Source organism: Bos mutus, chromosome 3 (assembly GCF_027580195.1).
Source record: "Bos mutus isolate GX-2022 chromosome 3, NWIPB_WYAK_1.1, whole genome shotgun sequence".
NCBI classification, from domain to species: Eukaryota; Metazoa; Chordata; class Mammalia; order Artiodactyla; family Bovidae; genus Bos; species Bos mutus.
Window position 1 is genome coordinate 110,850,774 of NC_091619.1, and position 26,770 is coordinate 110,877,543.

The window sequence follows — 26,770 nt, forward strand, 5'->3', positions numbered from 1 at the left end:
TGAGTTTAAACTGTGGCGTCAAATGGAGTTGATTCACATCCTGCTTGCCTCCGTATGAGTCACGTGATCACAATCAAGTCTCTAAACCTCTTAAGACCTGGCTTCTTCATCTGTGAATGGGGAAATACTAGTTCTCGGGTCAGCAGTGGTGACAGTCAACCTCATGTGTGCGTTCCTGAGCCTCAATTTCCATATCTGCAAAGTAGCAATGATAATAATAGTTCTCAGGTCTGTGAAATAGAGATGATAACTCATAGAATCAAATGGAATAGTCTTTGTGCAATACTGATCCAGTATTGTGCCTGCATATTATGAGCATTCAGTAAATGGTTGCTATTATGATTATTTCTGTCTTTCTGATTGTCCACTTTTTATATCTTGATTAGTAGCTATTTCCCGGAATCCCTCCTCCGCCAGCTCAGGCTGACGTGGGTGCGTCTTCATCTCTCACACCCAGAATAGCAAATAAAAACGTATCTGGTGGACAATTAACAGTGAATATCTTTTTAAAAAATTGGTAACTTCCTGAATCCTAGTGGGCACACCACGGGCTAGGTGTTATTTTCCTGATTTCACAGATTTGGTTTAGCTCAGCCAGTAGCGGAGACTTTAACTTTGTTCAGTGTGCTGGGCACTTGGGGTACCTTCCTGAACGGCAAAAAAACACTCCTAGAGCTAATAGTCTGAAGACAGACTTTAGTAGGATAACCGCACAGTGACTGTAGGGCTCTTTAGGTGATGAGTGGACTCTAAATCAAACGTCTGCTCACTCTGTAAAAGAAAGAGGAGGAAGATTTGGACCCAAAGGCGCATACAGGGAAATGGCCATGTGAAAACAGCTCACGATTTTGAGCTGTGCTCTCACAAATTAGGGACCAGGTGGGGTCGTTAGAAGAGGTTGTGTTAATAGATGTAATCCCTCCTGGATCCTTGGAGGGAGTGTGGCCCTGCTGATACCTTGCCTCCGGACGTCCAGCCTCCTGCCCTGGGTTTAAGCCTCCCAGTCTGGGGCCTTGGTTATGGGGCAGCCGCCGGAGACTGACAGAGGGCATATACCGACTCTGAAGGGCACGCCGGGGCGGGGGGTCAGAGCTCTGGGAGGCAGTCAGACATGTCTCGGGAGCTGAGGAATTAGGCTCTATCAGGAGGCGGCAGTGGCGGGTGAACTCTCTTCACTTGGTCTGGAATCCCGAAAAGCCGCTTCCTAGGAGTAAGGAGGGTTAGAATTAGGACTTCCAGGGGGCTGCAGCCCTGATGCACATCATGTCGGGTCAGAGCGCTGCTGTCTTCAGCAGAAGAAGCTGCAGTCCTTCTTAGGGCGGCGACGCCCAGGCCTCCAGTTATTTTCACAAGCCGTCTGTAAATTCACTGCTCCGTGTTCAGTGAAGAACAGACACACGGTGGGTAAGGCCGCATGAATTAAAACCCACAGAAACAGCAGGCTATAGAGACAGATGAACAGGGACTCTAGACATCACAGATTTAAAAATAACTGTGCTTACTATGTTTAAGGAGATAAAGGCCAGATTGAGAATTTTGGCAGAGAACTGGAAACTAAGAAGGAACCAAATGAAAATTCTAAAACTGGAAAATGTAACAATCGGAGTTAAATTCTCAAAGGAAGGGTGAAATAGACATGGCTGAAGGAGGAATTTAGTGGCCCAGAAGACAGCTCAAAAGAAAATACCCACTAGAAATCCTGGAGACATTAAAAAAAAAAAAAGGAGAAATTAGCAGATAGGGCAGGAGTCAGAGATAACAGTGAAAAGGTCTTTTATGAGAAAATTGGGGAGAAACAGCAGTTGTAAAGATAATGCCTGAGAACTTCCTGAAATTATTAAAAGACACCACCCACAGATTCACTAGCCCTGTGAACACAAAGAAAACCACACCTATCACTTCATAATAAAACTGCTGGTTACTGATGAAGAAGAGACTTGAAAGCAACTAGAGACAGATTATCCTCAGAAGAGCAGCAGTTAGGTTGACAGCTGTGTTCTTAACAGAAACCATGGAAGCAGGAGAAATTTAAGTGCTGAAAGAAACTTATTGCTAACCTGAATTCTTACTCAGTCAAAAGATCCTTCAGAAAATAAAGCCAAAGTGAAGACATCTTCAAATAAACAGAGTCAGTTTTTTTGTGCGCAAACCGATAATGAAAGAAATGTCAAGTGGGGTTTTTGTTTGTGTCTGGCCAAAGGAAGATGGTCCTTGGTGAAAGGTTAGTGTTTCAGCAAGGAATGAAGAGCTACAAAAAGGGCCCAGTGTGGGAAACACTGAATGATCACCTGTTAAAATTAATAATATCTTTGGGTTTAAAATATATGTAGAATTAAAATACATAGCAGTGGCATGCAAGTCAGAAAGAAGGTACGTGGGATAAAACTGTTGAAAGTTTTCCTTGAATTTTCAGGAAAAAGAAAAAAGAGCCAATTAATATTAGACAAGTCAGGAATACATATTGTAATCTGTGCAGCAGTCACGAAATTGCGAAGGGTGATGTGCTATTTAAGCAGAAAGGCAAGAAAAATTGAATAAAAGAAATTCCAAATCTGAAAGAAGGCAGAAAAGGAGACAAAGGGAAAGGAAAGGATTGGGAATCTGGAGTTTGCAGGTGCAACGTACTGGGGATAAACAGCAAGGTCCTGTTGTATAGCACAGGGATATGCCATGGTAAACCACGATGAAAGAGAATATTTATAACAGAATCACTTTGCTGTATAACAGAGTAACACAACACTATAAATCAACTATAATTCAATAATAATTTTTTTTTTTAAAGGGGGGGAGAAAAGGGAACGTTGAATGAGTGGAACAGGGCGAAAGCAGACAGTGAACGGGTAGGCTTAAATCCCTGTGTATCAGTGATCGTGTGATGTAAGTGAGCTTGATTGTTTCAGTTGAAAGTCAAGATTGTCGCAGGTAAGAAAGCAAAAGCAGACCAGGTTATTTAGAAGAAACATATTTAAAACAAAAGGATATAAAAAGATTGAGAGTCAAAGGATGGGACAAAAAATACCGTGCACACACCAACCAAAAGAAAGTTGCCACAGTGTTTTAATGTCAGACAAAATAGTCTTTGAAGGAAGAATTTATTATTAGAGATAAAGATGTAATACTGATAAAAGATGAAAGATTTATTTCAGATATAATTTAAAATCTGTATATATCTATAGTGTAATTTAAAAATTTTTAGAAGAAAAATTAATACTGGCTTATGGAAATAAAACAAATCTATGATCCTAGTGGTTTTTTTTTTTTTTTTTTTTTTAATTCAACTGTGTCACATCTTGGCTGTGGTACGTGGGATCTTGCGTTGCGGCCCATGGACTCTCTGGTTGTGGCGCACCGGCTTTGCTGCTCTGTGGCACGTGGGAGCTTAGTTCCCGGGCCAGGGATCAAACCTGAGTCCCCTGTACTGCAAGGCAGACTCTTAACCACTGGGCCACCAGGGAAGTCCCCATAGTGGAATATTTTAAACAGACCTGTTTCAGATGGTTATGGTAAGCAGACAAAAATTTGTAAAAATACAGAAAAATTGGGCAACCAATTACTAAACTTGACTTACTGGACGTATAGAGAACACTACCGAACAGTTAATTGCAGAATCGAAATTCTTTTAAAAACCCAAGACGTATTGGTCAGAGTCTACTGTGTTCTAGCCACAGGCAGTTCTCAACAACTTTAAAAAGGACTGAAATTATACAGACTGTGGCATTCTCTAACAATAGTGGAATTAAGCTAGAAATCAATAAAAAGAAAACCCCGTGTATCTGGAAATTTAGAAATTTGTTTCTAAATAACATTATGAGTCAAAGCTAGAAAATATCTTTAGCTGAAAGGTAGCAAAAATATATCAATGTAACTAATGGGATACAGCTGAAGTCAGGTTTAGAGCGAGGTTTATAGCTTTAAATGTACTTGTTACCAGAGGAAGACTGCTGAAAATCCAGGAGCCAGGCTGTGTGTCGGGTGGTTAGAAGAGAAGTAGCAACATGTTAGACTCAAAAGGAAGGCAGAAATGAAGAGCAGAATCCAAGGAAATGAAAAGCATTCACTGGAAAGGATCAACAAAGGCAAAAGTTGATTCTTTGGTAGGAAAAAAAATGTGATGAAATTGATGAACCTCAGCAGGATTAATCAAGGAAAAATACAGAAGGCAAATAAGCAATGTTAGGAATGAAAAAGGGACATCACCAAAAATCTTACAGATATTAAAAAGAGTAGGCAGGTATTATAAACAACTTTATACAAGTAAATTTGAAAATTTACTTGTATGGCTTCCCGCCATCTTTGGCCTGGCTTGTTCTAACCAGTCCTGGTGGGCTCTTGTTTTTTTCCCTTCTGGTGGTTTCCTGTAAGTCAGGGATAACACTTCTCAGCTATGTTCCCTCAAGGGAAGGGGAGGATTACAGCCTGAGGCTAATACCTGTGGTAGCAAATGCAGGAAAAACATCTTGATAAAAACTCAACATTCATTCCTACTCAAATTGGAAAGGGGAGAGAGAGATGTCAGCAAGCTTTCCCTAAAGGGCCACATAGAAAGTATTTAAGGCTTTGTGGCCATATACCCTTTCTGTGGCAGATACTCAGCTCTGCATTGTAGAGTAAAAGCAGCTAGAGGTGACATGGGCATGGCTGTGTTCTTTACAAAAATAGGTGCTGGGCTGGATTTGATCGTGGGCAACCTTGGAACCCCTGGGTCGGGGAAGATCCTGAATTTATTTATTTACACCTGAATTTATGCTGATAGGAGATTCCCTGGTGGCTCAGATGGTAAAGCGTCTGCCTGCAATGTGGGAGACCCGGGTTCAATCCCTGGGTCGGGAAGATCCCCTGGGAGAAGGAAATGGCAACCCACTCCAGTACTCATGCCTGGAAAATTCCATGGATGGAGAAGCCTGGTGGCCTACAGTCCGCAGAGTCGCAGAGTTGGACACAACTTTACTTTCACTTTATGCTCATAAAGACCAGATAAGTTAGACCTAAGACCTTTCAGTCTTATTGTCCAACTTCCCAGGACCAAGTGGGACTGGAGATTTTGAGTTATAAAAACTGGTTTTAACAAGGAGATTTGGGGAGATTCTGGGTTGGCGAATGCATTAATATGCCGGGAGGGTGGTACACCCAGAGAAGGCGTGGATATGCCCCCTTCCCACCCCTAATACCTTGCCCTGTATATATCTTCCATATGGTGTCTCTTCCAGGGGTTAGGAAGGATCTTGGGAAGGGAATGCTCATATACTGTTGATGGGAATATTAAGTTGGTAGCACTACTTTAGAAGATAGTTTAGCAGTATCTTTTAAAGTTGACTTTAAAAGTTGGGCTTCCCTCATAGTTCAGTTGGTAAAGAATACGCCTGCAATGCAGGAGATCCTGGTTCGATTCCTGGGTCAGGAAGATCCGCTGGAGAAGGGATAGGCTACCCTCTCCAGTATTCTTGGGCTTCCCTTGTGGCTCAGCTGGTAAAGAATCTGCCTGCAATGCCGGAGACCTGGGTTTGATCCCTGGGTTGGGAAGATCCCCTGGAGAAGGGAATGGCCACCCAGTCTAGTATTCTGGCCTGGAGAATTCTGTGGACTGTATAGCCCATGGGGTCTCAAAGAGTGAAACACAACTTTCACTTCACTCACTTTTAAAGTTGAAGACATGCATACCCTGTGTTTCAGCAGTTCTACTTCTGGATATGTATCTAATAGCTTATGTAAGCACTTGTACTCCAAGAGGCATGTGCAAGAATATTCCTGGTGTATCATTTATACTGGTTTCCCTGGTGGCTTAGACGGTAAGGACTCTGCCTGCAATGCAGGAGACCGAGGTTCCATCCCTGGGTCAGGAAGATGCCCTGGAGAAGGGAATGGCAGCCCACTCCAGCATTCCTGCCTGGAGAATCCCATGGACAGAGGAGCCTGGCGGGGTGCAGTCCATGGGGTCGCAAAGAGTCAGACACAACTGAAGTGACTTAGCACACAGCACTCACGCACATTATTTGTGCCAACTCAAACGTGGAAGCCACCCAAGTGGCTGTCAGCGGTAGAACTGGTGAATGACAGTGTGTCCTTCCCAGCAGTGCTGTCCATCAGTGAAAGTGTACTGCTGCTACCTGCTGATTTAAGGATTAATCACAGCATTAATACTGTCTGGCCAAAAAAGCCAGACGTCAAGTAGTGCATTCTGTATGATTCCATTTACATCTGGTTCAGAACAGATAGGATAGATAGGTGTTTAGGCTGCCCATTTAGCTGCTTCCCAGAGAAGTCTGGGCAGGGGTGGGGCGGGAAGAGGTGGGTGGTGACTGCATGGTCCTTGAGAGAAGGGGGCGTCCCCAGGGCCGATAGTGCTGTTTCTTGACTTAGGTGGTGGTTAGTTGGGTTCTCAGTTTGTGATAATGTATATATTTTTGGATTTTATTTTTGCTATTTTTAATGAAAAATATTTTTAATAGTTTTTTTTTTTTTTTTGGCGGTGCCACATGTGGAATCTTAGTTCCCTGACCAGGGATTGAACTCTTGCTCCCTGCATTGGAAGTGCAGAGTCTTAACCACTGGACCCCCAGGGAAGTCCCCAAATTATTTTTGAATTGAAGTATAGTTAATCTACAATATTGTATTAGTTTCTGGTGTATGACCTGGTGATTCAATGTTTTTATAGATTGTACTCCATTAAACAGTTTCCCTGATGGCTCAGTTGGTAAAGAATCCACCTGCAATGCAGGAGACCCTGGTTTGATTCCTCGGTTGGGAAGATCCCCTGGAGAAGGGATAGGCTACCCATTCCAGTATTCTTGGGCTTCCTTGGTGGCTCAGCTGGTAAAGAATCCGGCTGCAATGCGGGAGACTTGAGTTCGATCCCTGGGTTGGGAAGATCCCCTGGAGAAGGGAAAGGCTACCCACTCCAGTATTCTGGCCTGGAGAATTCCACGGACTGTGTATATATGTATAGTCCATGGGGTCACAAAGAGTCAGACACTACTGAGTGACTTTCACATACTCCATTTAAAATTATTATGGAATATTGACTGTATTCTCTGTGCTGTACTGAAAAATATTAAAAAAAAAAAAAAAAAGATAAAGAATGAGGAGGAGGTAGTTGGCCAGAGAGATGTGTAGAGGCCCTGTAGCCAGCAGGAGCTGGGGGAAGTCAAGAGGCTGATAGAAAGCTGGCGTGGGTTGCGGAGCCCTGATTGTGCTGTGGGATTGGGAGCTGGGTAGGAGACCACGCGGGGAGCTCTGGGATACTGGGACGCTGTTGCTGTGAGATCTTGGGAAGGGGTGAGGCGTCTGACCCTGTGGCTCAGGCTGTGTTGCGCCCGGCTCCGTGGCCTGACCCCTGTGGTGCGACATGATGGTTGCTTGGGCCGGGGATGGGGTAGTGGTGATGAGAGAACTGGCTGGCTGTGACAGGGACGCCTCGCTGATGGCTCGGTGGGCTCTGGGGAGGAGGAGGCTTGTGGTGCACATGCCTGCCCAGGAGCTGTGGGTGAGGACCAGCTCTGGGGACTCGGCCCCACTGAGCCCTGCCGCGGTGGCATCCGGGACCCCGCTGTTCTCCTCTGTGCCAGTTTCGCAGACGCGGGACACAGAGCAGCTCGGTGGTGTGCCATGAAGCTGCCTGGGTCCCCTCGCTTCCGGATTGCGCCTCTTCTGCCGAGCTCCCTCCAGCCCTCCAGCAGCCATGCGGAAAGGAGGCCTGAGCCGGAGAACAGGGGTAGAGGAGGGGGCCCGGCGGGTCTGGGGGTGAGTGGAGGAGGAGGGCCCGGCGTGGGAGAACGGGGGGCGAGCTGGGCGGGGGGCAAGGAGGAAAGTCAGTCAGTGCTTTCAGCACCTGCAGGGCCACCAGCACCAGCTTTATGGTCACTTTGGTAATTTCCTTCTGAACTCTTTGTCTGGATACGTTTAATTTACTTGAAACTATATGTAAATATTCACTTAATGTTATGAGCATTTACCCATGCTATTAAAATCTCTTTTCTCTTATCCTGTGTAATGGTTGTACCCTATATTCTGTGAAGAATACCTTTCTTTGTAAAGAAAGCTCTTTAATTTTTTGATTGGGAAAAATTAAAAAGAATAGCAATACAGCATATACTTAATATACTTAGTATCAAGATTCAGTAATTGGTAACACTGCCAAATATGCTTTTATCTGTATGTATTAAATATAAATAAATGATTTACTAAACCATTTGTAGGCATCCTGGCAGTGTATCCCTAAATAGCTCCGTGTGTATCTTCTAAAAATGACATTTCATTTCCTATGTGGTCCATTATTACACCTCAGTTCAGTTCAGTCAGTTCAGTTGCTCAGTTGTGTCCGACTCTTTGCGACCCCATGGACTGCAGCATGCGAGGCCTCCCTGTCCATCACATCTCCCGGAGTTTACTCAAACACATGTCCATTGAGTCAGTGATGCCATCCAACCATCTCATCCTCTGTCGTCCCCTTCTTCTCCCACCTTCCATCTTTCCCAGCATCAGGGAACGCCATCCAACCATCTCATCCTCTGTCGTCCCCTTCTTCTCCCACCTTCCATCTTTCCCAGCATCAGGGGACGCCATCCAACCATCTCATCCTCTGTCGTCCCCTTCTTCTCCCACCTTCCATCTTTCCCAGCATCAGGGTCTTTTCAGATGAGTCAGCTCTTCACATCAGGTGGCCAAAGTATTGGAGTTTCAGCTTCAGCATCAGTCCTTCCAATGAATATTCAGGACTGATCTCTTTTAGGATGGAATGGTTGGATCTCCTTACAGTCCAAGGGACTCTTCAAGAGTCTTCTCCAACACCACAGTTTAAAAGCATCAATTCTTCGGTGCTCAGCTTTCTTCACAGTCTAACTCTCACATCCATACCTGACTACTGGAAAAACCATAGCTTTGAGTAGGCGGGCGTTTGTTGGCAAAGTAATGTCTCTGCTTTTTAATATGCTGTCTAGATTGGTCACCAGGGAAGGCAATGGCAACCCACTCCAGTACTCTTGCCTGGAAAATCCCATGGACGAAGGAGCCTGGTAGGCTGCAGTCCATGGGGTCGCTAGGAGTCGGGCACGACTGAGCGACTTCACTTTCACTTTTCACTTTCATGCATTGGAGAAGGAAATGGCAACCCACTCCAGTGTTCTTGCCTGGAGAATCCCAGAGACAGAGGAGCCTGGTGGGCTGTGGTCTGTGGGGTCGCACAGAGTCAGACACGACTGAAGTGACTTAGCAGCTAGATTGGTCGTAAGTTTTCTTCCAAGGAGCAAACATCTTTTAATTTTATGGCTGCAGTCACCATCTGCAGTGATTTTGGAGCCCCCAAAAATAAAGTCTGTCATTGATTATTACACCTAATCTCTTACTAATAAGGACTCCTAAAAATAAGGACATTTTCCTATATACCGTTATTTCACCTAAAATATTAATTGTAGTCTTCTAATATCTATATCTTTTTTAGATTTCCCCAGTTGAGCCAAAAATGTCTTTTATAGCCTCCCTTTTGGGAACCAGGTGCCAATCAAAATTCATGCACTGCATTTGGTAGCTGTATCTCTTTATTCTCTTAATCTAGAACAGCTGCCTTCAGCAGCCCCTCCGCGCCCCTCCCCTCCACAACACTGGCTTTTGGAAGAGACAAGGCAGTTGTCTTGTAAAGTCTGTTTCTGGGTTTGTATGATTGTTTCCTCATGGGTTTTTTTTGCGTCGTTCTTTTATGCTCTGTATTTGCTGTAAGACTCAGTTTGAAGACTCAGTCCTATTCGGGTTGGCATTTTGGACAGATAACCTAGGTGTGGGATGCTCCGCGTCCTGGCTGGCGGGTGATCTCTGCTGTGTCTCTGGTTTCTGTGGAGATGCTGGATGTGTCTACTGGCAATGCGAATTTCCTTCTTTGTGGTTAGGAGGTACTTGTGAGGTGATTCCTGGACACTGCAAATAATCCATTTATCCAAAACCTTTTTGCCAAATGATTTTCAGCATTTATGCATAATAACTTGCCTGGATCAATTTTATTAAGAGAGTTTGAAAAATGGACCTGCCACCATCCTTCAGCTTTCTGTGGTTCCTTCCACAGTTATCTGTTGGTTATTCTGTAAATTCTTCCCGCTTTGGCTGGGGGGGAACTGCAGTTCTGCCTGCCAAAGCAGGGTAATTGCTGGATTCTCTCTGTGTAATGACTAATTTTCAAAGTAAGGATTTGGTAGGATAGTCATCCCTAGTGGAGGCAAATGAGTTTTTTCCCCTTTCTCTCTCTCTCTGCTGGAAGAGGGGGAGTTGCCACTGTGGATTCATGACTTTTTATTTATAATCAGTTGTATAAGTCCCCATTTCCCCAGGAGAGCTCCTTCCAGCTGGCCCTTTGGTGTCTGAGCGCTTGCTTGCTGTGTCAGGACCTGTCTTTGGATCATCAGGCTGGAGCCCCTCCAGAGGTGGGGTTGCAGGCAGAGGGGACGGCCTGTGTGATGCTGTGCTTCCGCCTGTGTCTAGGACAGGCATTCCCCGGTGACTTCAGCGTGTCAGACTGGCAGCTCTTTGCTTTCTGTTTTGGGCAGTATTAATAAATGAGAGGGGAAGCTTTGTCTTCTCTACCTCTGATGATTGCATCTCCATTTACTTGGTGTTCCTTCTGGGTGTTCTTACTCTCTGTAGCTAAGAGAATCTGTCCCTTCACCACTCTGCCCATGAGGATTTCTCCTCTCCACTGAGCCCACAGCCTTCTGTGGGCATCTCAGTCTCAGTTCTGCCCTGTGCCCCCTCAGGACACAGGGTGCCTTCTGCAGCATGCATTTCCCCTGTAGCCCCTTCTGTGTGAATTTTAATTCCGCTATGGTGTGATTGTGTTTGCTCCCTGTCCTGGTCATGGCCTGTATCTTAGCTGGTTATCTTTTCATTTCATCCTGTTCTTCTTGGTGCTCCCTGTTCTTTAAAATTTTTTTAAAATTTTCAGTAGAGGCCTTGTCTTCCTGTAATCTTTTTACAGGAAGCATGTATTTTCTAAAATGGTCCTCTGTTTTCTGTGATAATTAATTTCAGATTTATGTATGTGCTGTATGGTATATCTTCAAACTCCCACCTCCATTTTTTTGGTTTTGGTTTTTGTTTTGGTTTTGATGTGATGATCGTTTTTGTTTTGGTTTTGACATAATGATCTTGACTGTTGTTTGCCGGTCTTCAGGTTGGAACTGCTGTTAGCCGAGTGCTTGGCCCTGAGAGAAACGTGAGTCCCATTGAGACTGGCCCCGGGTCCGTGACATCCCCCCACCCCCTCGGTCTGAGCGGGGACGTTTTGGCTCGCCTGCCGTCACCCTCATCAGGCTGGCTCTGCTCTTCCGTGTCTGAAGGTGAAGGGCCCTTGGCTGTGGCGGTTTTCCTGAGCCTGGCTCCCTGGCTCCACCATGGCGAGGTGCACCTCAGCCTCCAGGATGGACAGTGCTTTTGTTTGTCCTGGGGGCAAGATGGGAAAGGGTCCCTCTCTTTATCTTTCCTTCTTTTTAAAAAAATTTATTGTTTGGAATGTATAATTCATTGGCGTTAAGTTCAGTTCTAAGACTTTCTTATCCCCCACTTTGAAACCCCGTCCCCATTAAGAAGTCACTCCCCTTCCTCCTCAGCCTCTGGCACCCGCCAACCAGCTCCCCATCTCTGTAGGTGTGCCTGTTCTGGATGTCTCTTATAACAGAATCATAGCATATGTGTGTGGCCTTTTGTGTCTGGCACCTTTCCCTCAGCATGTTTCAAGGCTCCCCCATGTTTTAGCTCGTGTGAGTACTTCATTCCTCTTTATGTCCGAGTAATATTCGTTGTTATGAAACGATATCCCATTTGTTTTATCTGTTTGTCTATTGATGTCTGTTTGAGTTGTTGGCTATTGCGAGGAGAGCTGCTCTGAATGATTCTTTTGAATGTCTGCAGTTCTTTTGGGTGTAGACCTAGGGAGTGGAATTGCTGGCTAGTTCTGTGTTTATCTCGCTTAGGAACCTCCAAACTTTTTCACCATGGCTGCAGCATTTTACATTTCTAACAGCAGTGTTTGAGAGTTCCAGTTTCTCCACGCTTGTCTATACTTGTTATTTTCTGCCCTTCCTTCCTCTTTCTTTCTTAAAAAATTTGTTTTTGATACGGCCATCCTGACGGGTGTGGAGTGGTGTCTCTCGGTTTTGACTTGCAGTTCCTTAGTTATTGATGATGCTAAGCATCTTTTTATGTGCCTGTTTGCTGTTTGCATATCTTATTTGGAGAAATGTCTATTCCAGTCCTTTGCCCATTTAAAAATTGGGTTGTCTTTTTGTTGTTGAGTTGTAAGAATTCTTTATATATTTTGGATAATAGATTCTTATCAGTTACATGATTTGCACATATTTTCTCCCTTGCTGTGGATTGTCTTCACTCTTTTTATTTTTTAAATTTTTGTTGAAGTCACGCAGAGTTGAACACGACTGAAGCAACTTAGCAGCAGCAGCATAGTTGATTTATAATGTGGTGTTAGTTTCTGGTATATAGCAGTCATTCATACATATATATGTGTGTGTGTGTGTGTTGTATATTTATGCTGTGCTTAGCTGCTTAGTCATGTCCAACTCTTTGCGACCCCATGGACTGTAGCCCATTAGGCGCCTCTGTCCATGGGCATTCTCCAGGCAGGAGTATTGGATGGGTTGCCATGCCCTCCTCCAGGGATCTTCCCACCCAGGGATCGAACCCAACTCTCCCACATTGCAGACGGATTCTTTACTGTCTAAGCCACCAGGGAAACCCAAGAATACTGGAGTTATATATATGTGTATACACACACACACTTTTTCAGATTCTTTTCCATTATAGGTTATTACAAGCTATTAAATATAGTTCCTTGTGCTATGCAGTAGGTCCTTGTTTATTTTATATATAGTAGTGTGTATCTGTTAATCCCAAGATCCAAATTTACCCTTCTCCTCTTCCCCTTTGGTGACCATAAGTCTATTTTCTGTGTCTGAGAGTCTGTTTCTGTTTTGTAAATAAGTTCATTTGTATCATTTTTTTAGATTCCACATACAAGTGATATTGATCTTTCTTTCTGATTTACTTCACTTAGTATGATAATCTCTAGATCCACCCCTGTTGCTGCAAATGATGTTATTTCATTCCTTTTTATGGCTGAGTAATACTCCATTGTGTGTGTGTCTCTGTGTGTGTCCATTCCTCTGTTGATGGACACTTGGCTGCTTCCATGTCCTGGCTGTTGTAAACATGCTGCTGTGAACACTGGGGCGCATGCATCTTTCTGAACTGTTGTTTCCTCTGGTTATATGCAGGAGTGGGATTGCTGGATCACAGGGTAACTTTTCAATCTTTTCCCTAAAAGGAAAGAGGAGCACTGTGGAAGGAGCACTTCCATACTGTGCTCCACAGTGGCTGTACCAATTTGCATTCCCACCAACAGTGTAGGAGGATTCCCTTTTCTTCACACCCTCTCCAGCATTATTGACTTTTTGATGATGGCCATTCTGATTGGGATGAGATGGTACTTCATTTTAGCTTTGTTTGCGTTTCTTTAATATAACAATGTTTTTTTTTTTTTTCCTTGACCACACTACATCACTTGTGGGATCTTAGTTCCCTGACCAGAGATTGAACCTGGGCTCTTGGCAGTGAAAACGTGGAGTCCTTTCTGATATTTCATTGTTAGTGTAAAGAAATGCAATAGATTTCTGTGTATTAATCATGTATCCTGCTGCCTGGCTAAATTCATGTATCAGTTCTAATAGGTTTTGTGTGAACTCTTTTGGATTTTCTGTATGTATTATCATGTCATCTGTGAGTGATGACAGTTTCACCTCTTCCCCTTCCAATGTAGACACTTTTTATTTTTTTTTCTTCTCTGATTGCTGTGGTTAGGACTTCCACAGCTGTGTTCAGTGTAAGTGGTAAGAGTGTGCATCCTTGTCTTATTCCAGATTTTAGTGGGAAGACTTCAAGTTTTTCACCATTGAGTATTATGTTGGCAGTGGGTTTACTGTAAATGGCTTTTTTAATGTTGAGTTATATTCCCTCTGTATCTATTTTCGTGAGAGTTTTTTTGTTTAAACATATTGGATGTTGAAATTTATCAAATGCTTTTCTGCCTATTGAGACAATCATGTGGTTTTTATCTTCCCTTTGTTGGTGTTGGTACAGTCACATTGATTGACATGTGTATATTGAAACATCCTTGTGAACCTGAGATGAATCCAACTTGATCATGATGTAGGATCCTTTTTATGTGTTGTTGGATTCAGTTGCTACTATTTTATTTAGAATTTTGTCTTTTCATTCTTGATGGTGTCCTTTTATGCATAAAAGTTTAATTTTGATGAAGTCTAGTTTATTTTTTCTTATTTTACTGGTGCTTCTGGTATCATATTTAAGAAACCATTGCCAAATCCAAGGTCAAGAAGATTTATGTTCAAGTTTTCTTCTGTAAGTTTTCTAGTTTTAGCTCTTACGTTTAGTCTTTGATCCATTTTGAGTTAATTTTTGCATGAGGTGTGGGGTAGGGTCCACCTTCATTCTTTTGCCTGTGAGTATCCAATTATCCTAGCACCACTGGTTGAAGAGGGCTTCTTTTTTTTCACCTGGATTCTGCTTCTCAAGCTCTATACCTTGTAATACTTAAAACCAGCTAGTGCACTTTTGCAGACTGGTTGGTTATCTTGGCCATTTTGGACTGGTTTCAGTAGTAATTGTTTTCTTTTTTAAGAAATTTTAAATTTATCTTTAATTTTTAAAATTTTGGCTGCGCTTCGTCTTTGTTGCGGCACATGGGCTTTTCCTGTTGCAGAACACGGGCTCTGGAACGCATGGGCTCAGTAGTTACTGTGGGCTCAGTGGTTACCTAGTGTGTGGGCTCCCCTGCATTGGAAGGCGGATTCTTAACCACTGGACCACCAGGGAAGTCCCAAAGTGATTCTTAATAGAATTATTGTTACGGGTGAGTATAATACATTTACACGGGGAGTATCTACGTCTCAGAATTTTTACTGCCGTGAAACTCCTCTGCATTTCACAGTTGAGAGTGAATTCAGTTCCTTCTATGGTTTGGAAAACTTTGAAATAAATGCCTAATTAAATCCAATCCTGTTTTATAGCTTCTGTGTTTGAAGCTGAGTGAGAAGGAAGTCTGGGAAATAGCTCTTTATCTCGCTTCTCTCTCTGGTGGCTCAGAGTTTTCATGTACTGTATGAAGTCCGACATTTGTCAAGACTGAGGTGTGAGTCTATAAATATAATTGCCTAAGTGTTTTTTTTTTAACAGTGTGCTAGTCATATGTTCTGTGTCTTTTTGTATTTAACCAGTATTGTGTATGAGCCGGGATCTTGCGGTTTATAGAAACCTGTAGCTGCTTTGCCCTCTGGCGCACACTTGGGTATAAGCGATTCGGTGACATGTGTGAGAAACCCCAAGGAACTGCATACTCTTGCCCTGGTAATTCCACTGGTGGGACCCTGCCTCGGGGGACTAATCTTCAACGTGAAAAAAACTTCATGGACAACACATTTATCGCACCATTAAATACAAAACGTTGCAGGCCCGGAAGCATTTTCGGTTTAACTCAGGGAGTTAATGACATTGGCTGACACCTGTTTGGCGCTGGTCCGCCCTGCCCGGTGCCCAGGTGGTTTCACCTCGCCTTCACGACTGCAGGGAGGTTGCCACGACGGGGCTGAGGCGCCCACAGCACTGGGAGGTGGGAGAGCGAGGACCCCCTTTCGGCCTCCTCACCCCTTCGGGAGCTGGCGGAGAGTGGTCCTTTGGACGGTACTTGGTGACGCTGGGAGAGCAGAGAGCCTGTATGTATAGACATTCAGCTGTGTGCAAAGTTGAGAGCTTCCAAACCCACGTCCGGGGTCACGCTGGCTGGTGCAGTCTGGATTATTTTTATTTCTTTGCTGCGTTTTCTTGAGTGATCATTATTATTTTGTGCTAAAGAAAACAGAAAAGCATAGCACTCTCCCCTTCGGTCGAAGGTTCCTCCCGCCGAGAGCGTCTGTCTCCCCGTGGTGGCTGCTGTGTGCTGGGAGCGGGAGGTGGAGACGAGTCTGCCCGCAGTTGCTTCTCTGGCCTGTCCTGAGACACAGCTCGAAATGTTGGGCTAAAACGGATTAAATGTAAGGAGCCAGATATGCAAAAGGGCATGATTTTTGAAACACAGGATTTAAGTTTCACAGAATCCCAGTGTGTATGTTATATGGAACATTGTAGTTATGTTTGATTTAAACTTTTAACTCCTCTGTTGAAAATAAAAAGCTTAACGTAAGCAGAGAACTCAAGGTCTCGGGATAAATAAGGTACAGTTTAGCTTGACGTTGAGATGATGTATGAAACACTGTCAGTTTCTTAGATATGTTCACAATCATGTCAGCATCCTTAAGCATCTGAGTAAATGAAGTCGAAGTAGGTTGTAGAGAAACAAAATGGAAAATAACAGCAGATCAGGTCACAATGTATTTTTGGAAAAGTAGATTATTAGTAAGTAATTTGTATAGCATATAACCCCACTTTTCTGTTTTATTTATACACTGAAAGCACGCTGGAAGGATATGTCTCAGGATGTTACTGGCAGGTGTCAGTAGTGGCTGGACTCCGAGTGCCCTCAAATAAAGTAAAAGGAACTTTCAGTCGGCCCATCAGCCTCGCGCTGGACTGTTTAATGCTGGACTTTATTTCCATCTGAGGTCTGAAAACGGGCCAGGGGGCAGGGGGTTGAGCACGTGCCTAGGAACGAGGAAGCTGAGTAATGATGGTTAGGGTGCTGTTCTGACGTCTCTATAGCACTTGGCAGTGTCTGAGCTGTTTGCTCAGATGTCTTCTGCTCTGAGCAGCATCTTCTCGTCGGGGATCTGGCCCATCAGGAGACTGGGACGAGGGCCGTGGCTGCTTCTGACCCAGGCAGTAGCGGCCTCGGGCCTTGAGCTCCAGCCTCCATTGTGCTTCCTTCACATCTGAGCTTCCAGAGCACCCTGTCTGTACCCCCATAATGGAAATTTCCAAACGTACACAAGAGTAGGGAGAAGAGTTTAAGTCATCACCAGTCCAAACTTTTGTCAGTGTTGTCTCTTTCTTGTGTCATCTAGTCCCACCCCCGAGCCCTTCTTTTTTCCTGAGTATTTAACGCAAATTCTTAGGGTACCTTTTATATTGTAGGAGTATCTCTCTACCAGCATGTCGCTTGCTTAAAGATCAAGGGTCCTGTCTTTTTCATCATCGTATTCCTAGCAGTGCTTTCACTAAGTGTTCAATAAATATTTGTTGGAAGGAGAAGTGCGTTTCACTCCACAGGTCCCTGGGGAGCGGGAGTCTCCTCTCTCGGCTCCCAGAGGCGGGCTGAGTCTTTGGCGCCATACTGAGCCCCCACGTGTGTTCGGAGGCCAACCTTGTGGGTCGTGGAGGAGGTTGTGCCTTGAGCTGTGCGTGTCTGCCCATGTGTCCACCCTGGAAGGGTGGGTTCTTTTCACCTGAAATCAGGCGGACCTGGGTTTGAACTCTGCCTCTGTCCCTCCTGTATGGATACAGGCCCTCTCGGGGCCTCAGTTTCTTCCTCAGTGAAAGGGGGTAGTGGCCCTTCACAGGGTGGTGAAGGTTGAGGGAGACGGTGATGAGGACTCGGGTCCTGGGGGGAGTGGGCAATGGCACGGATGCCGGTGCTGTCCCTCCTTCTTGCCCGTTTCTGCGGAGCGGGGACGTCCGCACGGCCTCCCTTAGGAGGTGGCCGTGCAGATGGCGTGGGACCGTCAGGGAGGCCGCGGACGTGGGCTCCCCGAGGGGCTGCTGCCCCGCAGACGCTGCCCTTCTGGGCGAGTCCTTTTAGATGGCGTGCCTTCCGGGAGGCCTGGCTTCCCCCGCCGTCTGGTCTACCCTGTCCTCTTCGCCCTTACGTAGCCATTTGTATTATTTTATGGTTTTGGTTTATTCTTCCATTGTTCCCGGTTGGAAATTTAAAAATAATATGTGCGCATGTTTGCTTTTCAGTTTAATTTCTGCTTGCATGCGCGCACTCACACATCCTTTGACACATAGGCAGCACACTCCATGCTTGTTCTGAGCCTTCCTCCACTGACTGGAGGCTGGAGGTCATTCCATAGTTGTTGAAGGACCACCTCATCCCTCTTCCAGTGGGGCAGTACTCTGTTTCCTGAATGTGTCAGAGTTTATTCCACCACTTGGATTATTTTCGGTCTTTTGCTGTGCTAGTTCACAGCACAAATCCTTGTCCAGACCTCATGCTATGGTTTTTCCAGAGTGTCTGTGAGGGTGGGTTCCTTGGAGTGGGCTTGCTGGACCGAGGGCAGGTGCACGGCTGATCTGCGGGGTTGTGCTGGCTTCCCCTCCTCAGGGCTCACCTCATCCTGGAGTTGAACCAGCCTGTTTTCCTTCACAGTCTCACCCATAGAGTGTGCTGCCTTTTTTCAGTTTTCTTTCTGTCAGTCTGATGGTGAGAATAGTATTTTAGTTGCATTTTGTTTTTCTCTTGTTATGAGCTAGGGTGAACATCTTTTCTTGTGTCTGAGGGCTATTCAATTTATTTTTATTTTTTTGTGAAGTGTCTGTTCATATTTTTTTGCCTATTTTCCAATCAGGTTGTTAGTTTTTTCTCAGTTTTAAAGGCCTTTTTATAGATTCGGGATATTAGCCCTTTATGATGTGTTGCAGAAAGTGTCCTCAGGATCCTCAGTGCGGGGAACCGGGTGACGAAGGTGAATAAGAGCAGTGCAGCAGCCGTAGCCTTGGGACTGTCCTGATCTGGTGTGGGAGACAGCCTCGTGATGGAGGGTCCTAGACTTGCCAACACATGTTTTTGGCCAGGCTGCCTAGGCTCTGGGTTTGAATTTCAGGTCTTCTGTTTACCGGCCACGTGGCCTTGAGTGAGTTGCTTAATTTTGTGGCCTTGAGTGAGTTGCTTAATTTCTCTGACGCTCAGTTTCGTAGTCTATAAAATATATGGGAACATTACTACATGCCTCCAAAGTTGGTGTGAGGATTAAAAGGTAAAAATGGCTTGTGTTACATGTATGTAGTTGATTCGGTGGGCACTCACTCAGTAAGCATTTAAAATAACCTGTTGTTTTAAAGGTGATTGGATATGTTTGGATATGTTGTTCATGCCTGTGCTTTGTGAACAGATTATTTTCTGATTGTTTCCTGTTTATTATGGAACTGAACTGAACTGAAACCCTAGAAGAAGGTTTGAGATTAGAGTGAGGAGGCCTGACATTTCTTTTATGGTCTGTCGTTGGCTGTTGAACCTTGGACAGATTACTCAGTCCCTTAGTGACCTGGAGTCTTATTTGTCACTCAGAATATTAGTGTCTGTCTCATAGACCTTAAGTGTTTGTTCTATTAAGAAGGCAAATAGATATAAAGATGCTCATGAAAATTTCAAGTGATGTGCAAATTTAAAGTAACACATTTTACTAGCTTCTTCATGGAAACATTTTATTTTATTTTTATTTATGTTTTTGGCTGGACCGTGTGGCTTGTGAAATCTCAGTTGCCCCGGCAGTGAGAACGCACGCAGAGTCCTGACCGCTGGACCGACAGGGAAGTCCCAAAACTTTTTTTTTTTTTTTTTTAAGGAAGCCACTTATTTATTTATTTTAAAAATATTTATTTATTTTACTGCAGTAGGTCTTAGTTGCAGCGTGTGGTATCTAGTTCCCTGACCAGGGATTGAACCAGGGCCCCTGCATTGGGAACTCGGAGTCCTTAGCCCCTGGACCACCAAGGAAGTCCTAAGGAAGCCGTTTCAAATTTAAAAAACTGTTTTGGCTGCGCTGGGTCTTTCTCTAGTTGCGGTGAGGAGGGCTCCTCGTCCTCGCGGTGGCTTCTCTTGTCGTGGAGCACAGACGCTAGGCGTGCGGGCGTCAGTGGCTGCGGCACGTGGGCTCGGGAGTTGTGGCTTCATCGCTCTGCGGCACGTGGAGTCTTCCTGACCAGAGGTTGAACCCATGTCTCCTGCACTGGCAGAAGGTTTCCTGTCCACTGCGCCACCAGAGAAGTCCCCAGAAACATTTTAATAGTTCTTCTGCATATTAACTTTTTATGCTAGTATCCCCACTTTTTTTTTTTTTTGGACTTTGAATTTTGGATGGTGTTGCCTAACATAGGTTTGTGTAATTATTTTTTTTGGAAGGATGAAGAAGGTTGAAGGACAGATAGAGGCTGAAGTGAACATGTGGCTAGTGTTTCAGCCCTATCTTCTTTTATTTTATCCTCTTCACCCTTTGTTTGCTTGCCTGCTTGCAGCCCTCTGCCTCAGGCAGGGTGGTCAGGAAACTGCGAACACACTGAAAACACATTGACAGCATCAGCAAAGCTCTGCTTGCGATCTCACTTCCATCCTTTCGTTAGCCTGGTCTGTCCCTTTCTCTTTGCACACCACATAAATGTAGGCTGTGATGGAAGTGGTGACACGTGTGCGTGACCCCGCCCCCCACGGTAGGGCACTCAGTGCCCCCTCCTGGGGTCTCTTCTGTCCAACCTCCTGCAGTTCAGCATCTTATTTAGTCATCATTCGACTTACCATCACCACGGTTCACGCTTTCTGCTGCTTTTCCGTTTAGTAGCCTCTCTTTGCTGTCCTTTTGCAGGGCTGCTTAGAATATTCTGGACGTCCTCTCTGGCTGTGTACTTTATGTATCTTCTCCCTGATGTGGTTTCTCTCTTCCATTTCTTTGTAAGGTGTCTCATGACCAAGAAGTTCTCGGTGGGAATGAAGTTGATTTTAGAGACCTTATGGTTTATGTTTAGTATTTAAAATCCTATTTGAGAAATTTTTTCCAGTCCTAAGGTCCTAGAGAAATGGTCCTGTGTTGTCTACTGAAGCTTTTCAAGTTTCACCTTCTGCACTGACTCTGTGCTGATTTCCATGTGGTGTGTGAGGTGTGAGCCCCTGGCATCCTTCCCCTTAGATGATGACCTGTGCTGGTCCACTAACTAGTGTCCCCCCCGCCCCCCGCCGCCTGTGGTCACCTGTCATGCCTTCAACCCTGTAGCGTCTGAGCTTTGACCCCCAAGTTCTCTTTCTGGTTCTTGGTTCTAAGGAGTAGCTCAGGACATGTGCAGATACTCCAGTTGCGGCAGAAGTCTTTGAAGCCTTATTGTCAGTGCTGAGCAGGAAGCGTTCTAAACATTCGAGCAGTGGGAGTGTGTTGAATGATTTACGCTCATCACTACTGTGAAAAACTCTGTAGCAGACAGAGACGCATTTACTAATACGGAACGCTGTTGATAACACATGATTACAGAAAGAATAGGAAGCTCAAGCACGGTATGTACAGTATGATTCCATGCTCGTAAAAAGTTAAGAAATATGGAAATTAAAAAACAAAAAACCAGCCTGCCATCTTTGCTTCCTCCCTTCCGGTGGCCTTCACTGTGCTTTGGCCTGGCGTCCCCCCGGTCGGGTCCCGCGCCTGCCCCGGTGGGTCCTCGGTGACTCCTGGTGGCTGCCGCCTCGAGCCCCTCCTGGCCCCTGCACCCCCCTCAGCCGGCATCCCTGAGGCCCCCTGGGTGCCTTCTCTCCTCGGCTTCGTGCCACTTCCTCCTTGTCCTCCTTTTTGGACCCCCAGCTCCTCCCTGCACCTGACGTCGGTGTCCTGGGCCTCTCAGTGCCCTGGGCCTTTTCTCCTTCCCCTCTGTTCCCGAAAGGGACACCGTAGAGGCATCTCCGCTGAACCTTCTCACATGCCCCCGTCGCACGGTTCGCCGCCGGCCCTCAGCGCGGCTCCCCCAGCCTCCCCGGGCCTCAGAGTCGCTGTGTCCAAGACGAGGCACGTCCTCCTCCAGGAGACCCCTGGGGTCGCCCCCATCGTCCCATCTGTGGTGCGTCCTCTGAACACGCTCATGCCTGTGACCATGACTCCTTCCTCCCAGATGCACCTCACTTACAGGCTGCCATCCTGTAAGAGTGTCTGGAGGGAAAATTCTGCCTGCCTCCTGGTTTCAGTCTCAACTCCTGCCCTCCACATGGTGGCCAAGACCGTCCGTCTAAACTCTGCAGCCTGAGAAACCACCTCCCTGATCCGGGGCCCCTGTGACCGACAGGTGTGCCCTCAGGGAGATGGTGGGGCTCCGGTCAGCTACCAGCCCTCGCGGGCTCTGTCTGCAGCCCTCCACGGGCTGTGGACCCCTCTGCCCCGCCTGCTCAGACCGGCTCTGGGCCACCCTCCCTGGCGGCAAGTGCTCCCTCCCTGGTGCCCTCTGTGCTCTGTCCTCCCTGGGTCTGAGCTGTCCCTGGAGCCTGCGGAGCGGTGGCCACTGCTTGTCTGGGGAGGGTGTAGGGGAGGTGAGGGAAGGCGTTCCACTGCCTTTGCAGAGGGGTCGACTCCCTGGGATTGGGGACACCAAGTCCCGTAGGTAGGCCTGCCCTCGCCATCTCCGCCTGCCGGTTGGTACATTTGGAGGGCATTCCCAGAGCTGCCTTATCCGCTCCTGGCTCCTGAGCAGGATGACTGCAGATTGGAGCCTTCCCTGTGGCAGGTGCCTGGGCTGTCTTCGCCTGTGGGTTGTGCACCTCTCTAGGGGTCAGCGGGTGGCTGTGGCACCCAGGGCCACGCTTTGGCACAGGCTGAATACCCTGCCGGGTTCTCCACCCCCCACACCCCCACCCCCAGAGCCTAGCCAGGACTGGCGTCCTCCCTTTGGAGCCGGGCCCAGTGCTCCCTTTCTGCTGGCTGCTCAGATCCTCAGCACCCGTGTGTTCTGCAGCTCAGTCCTTCCTTTCCCTGAGAGTGAGGGAGATGCCCTGGACAGCTTGAAGAACAGAACTGGCCCTGTCGCTTGTGCAGAGAACTTGACAAAGTGATGCTTAGAGCCTGGCCTCTCGGGTCTGGGTTTGGACTCCTGGTCCTCTGCTCTGGTGGGCGTGCAGAGCCGTGTGAGCTGAGCCGTTTCCTGTGGGTGCCACTTACCGGCTGCCAAATGCAAAGCACAGCTGATTAGTCAGGGGTGTGCTTTTCTTGACCACTTTTATTTAGTTCATTGCTTTTGACTGAGTGTTAAAAATATCCTGCAGCATATCTATAGTCCTCACGAGCACCAAATGTGAGAAGAAATGCAGTTTCTGAGAAAGCTTCAAAGAAATACTGGTCTTTATCTTTTCCCCAGCCCTTCCGCTGAAACCCACCAGAGTCTTTTTCTGAGCACTCTTGTTCTATAAATAGAACGACAGCTCTCCTTGGGTAGCCCGAGATCGCAGCTCTCATCCGCTCTCTGAAAGATGTGCGTGTGTGTGTGTGTGTGTGTGTTGGAGTGTATTTGTTTTAATTTTGCTTTTCTTTTATGTGTGGCATGTGTAGCGGGAGATGCAAGAAGAATACTCCGGCATTTATCCTTTAAAAAGAACTTCTTTTAACTTTTCTGGGTCTCGGCCTGTGATTTTGTTGTCTTTTAGAATTTTTTTCCTTTTTCTTTTTGCATTTGGGAAAGCGATGGAGGCGATTGCTTCCCCTGCAGAGGTAAGGAAGGAAGATGTTTGGGGGCAAGGAGAGGTGCCTGGGTCCGTGAGCAGGAGCTGTGGGGTCCCAAGCAGAGGCTTGCCTGGTGGGGCGGGTGGTGCAGGCATCGTGGGTCTGCACTGCGCGGCGTGGAAGCAGCGGCCTGCCTTTGAAGAGCATGTTGAAGTAGCATCCACGCGTGCTCTTGGGTCTGAAAAGAATCCTCGGATGCAACCTGGCAGTCCTCCCGTAGCGCAGGCCGGTTTCTGCCCGAAGCTCCTCGGTCAGGAGGCTTTCTCTACGCCATGGGCCAGCACGTGTCTCTCCCGCATTGTCGGGTCATGCTGTGTTCGTCTCTCCTCCTCAGTAACCTGGAAGAGCGGTGGGTGACCTCCTCAGAGACAACAGTGAGGGATCCCACCCCGGATAAGTGCAGCGGTTCCTCACTAGCTTTCCCCCAGAGTTGATCCTCTGGGGCGTTGGAGAGGTTGCTGTTTGTACTGCTGGGCCAGCCCTGAGGGACCCAGCATGGGGTCGCGAGCCAGCTGTGTAGCCCCCCTGCCCCGGGACTCCGAGAGGACGTCCTGCGGTGGGAATCGAGAGGAGCAGCTAGACATGGGAGCGCGGGGCGCTCGGGTGGACCTGTGCACGGCCAGGCGCTGGTGGGGTGTGAGGGGGTGTGTGTATGTGTGTGCGTGTGCCCGGGGTGGGGGCGCTGTCTCCAGCATTCACCAGTGGGGAGCAGCAGTGCCTCCCAGGTTCCATTGCCTCCCCCTTTAGGAGCTGGCTGACGGAGGGACATACAAACAGCAGTGACCAGGTCTCGCCTCTGACGTGTTTGGGTGACGTAGGGTTTCTGTGTCTCGTTTCGCCTTCCATCGTCTTCAGTGGCCACAGGAGCCCAGGTGCTTCGTATAGCCACTTAAAAGTGACCTAAAGTGCAGAGCTGCATGGGGTTAGGTGATGCGACGAGAAGCTTCTCTGGACCAATGTCCTTGTCCTTGAGCAGCGTTTCTGCGCGTTCTGCCTCTGTTGCACAGGGAGATGCTGGGCAGAGCACTCGTTGGGAGCCTGGCTTCGGTGTCAGGGTGCCTTGCTGCTTAGTTTTGACTGTTGGCAGCTCCGAGTGGTCCAGCACGTCTGGTGACCAGGCAGGACCCTGAGCGCTTGGCTTGTAAGTGGTGCGGCTCTGGGCTCAGCGTCCAGGATGCAGCTCCGGGGAGGCCCTGCCCCGTTCTGGGTGTGTGCGCCGAGCCGAGCGGACTGCCCTTCACCCCATGCTTCTCTCTGCACTAGTGCTTTGGTGGCAGGCTGGTCAGATTTGGGGGTGGAGGAGTCTCAGTGATATTGCTGGTGGCACCTCTCTGTGTTGCAGCGTGGGTAGACACACACGCCCGGCCCATGATCAGGGCTGAGGGCCGAGGAGGGGCAGGCCTGGGCCGCGCCGAACCCCGTAGCAACCTACGTCGACAGTTTTGGCAGCCGGCTCCTGAGAAATGGCAGGAGGCCAGAGAGCACGGAGGCCGGGCCAAGAACAGCCGAGAACTACCCAGTGCTGAGGCTGGAGAACAGGGGCCTGGCTCCTGATGGTCGTCCTGCGTGCCCTCGCCCCCTTCCGCCGACCCCCACCCGGGGCACGTGCTGGGCACACCTGGGCCTCTGGCCCCGCCTCCCCGCCGCTCAGGCAGGCCATCGCCCCCTGGAGGATCGGGTCATCCTGTCCCCACTGCCCACTCAGCCTGTCCATAGGTCGGGGTTTGCGCAGAGGATGAGAAATAGTTCTTCTGTTAGGCCGTCGGCCCATTAGAGACACACAGATGCTCTGGGCTGTCAGTGGATAAGTGTGCGGTGCCGTGAAAATACACACTCATGAATCCCTTTCTGTGCTTCCAGACCGTCATCAAAGAGGGGATGCTGACCAAACAGAACAATTCATTCCAACGATCAAAACGAAGATACTTCAAGCTTCGAGGGCGGACGCTGTACTATGCAAAGACTGCCAAGGTGAGACTCAGTGGAGGACACTTGGCAAGAGGAGACCTCCCGAGAAGCTGCAGGGAAAGCTGGGCTCCGGGTCCTCCCTGGGGAAAGACCTTTGATTCTAGATCTGATATTCTGAGCGCGTTTTGTAAGCCTCTGGGGTGCTGGGTCTTATGTCTTGTGAACATTGATTTTTCTAATTCATTTTCTTTTTCTTTAATGTCATATGTCACCAGTGGGGAGGTACGGGGAGGGAAAGGTCACAGAAGCAACCATGTTACAAGTAGCCATTGTTCTTTTGGAAAGATTGAGGATCACTGGCTTAAAAACCCTCTTATTTTGGCCTAAATATCTATTTTTTTCCTCTAAGTTTTCTATATTTTTTATCATTAAAAAATTGATTATTATTGTTTTTTGTATTTGGCCGCACTGGGTCTTTGTTGCTTTGCGGGCCTTTTCCTGATGGCAGTGAGTGGGGGCTTCTCTTCATTGCGCTTCTTTGGCTTCTCGTTGTGGGGCTTCTCTCGTTGCAGAGCACAGGCTCTAGGCCCTCGGCTTCATTAGTCGTGGCATATGGGCTCGGTATTTGTGGTCCGTGGGCTTAGTCGCTCCGTGGCATGTGCAACCTTCCCAGACCAGGGGTGGAACCCATGTCCCCCATATTGGCAGGTAACTTCTTACCCACTGTACCACCAGGGAAGACCTTTTTTCTCTTTTTTCAAAACACTTTTATAAACACTGTATAGAAACTTAATGTGTGCAACTTGATGACTTTGGAGACAAGTATATATACTTGTGAAGCTAACTAAAAATATGCTTAAAGTGTGTTGGGCTTTTTGGTGTGTGAACAGAAGCTGTCTCTGGGCTTTCTAGCCATGGTCCTTCCTCCCATGTGTCATCTTTGTAAGATTTATAGCTGGAATCACCAGGCAGACGCCAGTGACAGAAGAGGAGCTGTTGAGAGCCCCTGAATCACTGCCTGGCTTAGGCGACTGTGGTGTGGCACACTTCAGATACTAGTGTGTCTACAAACCTAGTTTTTGGTGTTCTGAACACCAGTCTTTGTGTTCAGATGCTAATATTTTAGTATTAATAAAAAAACTGGAATCTGAGTAGTTAGTATTTTGAGATGTATCCCTAGTGAGTTAGTAAATTAAAATTTGAAACTGTACCGAGTAACTTGTTTAGAAAGGATTCTGACCACATCCTTCATTAAAAAAAAAGACTCGTATAGTTATTTTAGTTTAAGGGGCGGGGGGGAGTTACTTAAAAGGCTGAGTCTTTTCTGAGTTGCTAGTGTTTCCTCCAGAGGGGACAGTAAGGTTAACGGGAGCTGGGGGGCTGTGACAGGGGGACTTGGCGGGGAG

At 47.0% G+C, this 26,770-nt stretch overlaps 1 protein-coding gene across 2 annotated transcripts in view; it reads left to right on the top strand.

Annotated features, from left to right (window-relative positions):
* DGKD (diacylglycerol kinase delta) overlaps window positions 1–26,770 on the top strand; it is a 109,395-nt gene that overhangs the window by 5,300 nt on the left and 77,325 nt on the right. For both annotated transcript variants that reach the window (XM_070368518.1, XM_070368519.1), the window contains exon 2: window positions 25,317–25,427. In XM_070368518.1, coding sequence (XP_070224619.1) covers window positions 25,317–25,427 — 111 coding nt within the window. The remainder of the gene's footprint in view (window positions 1–25,316; window positions 25,428–26,770) is intronic.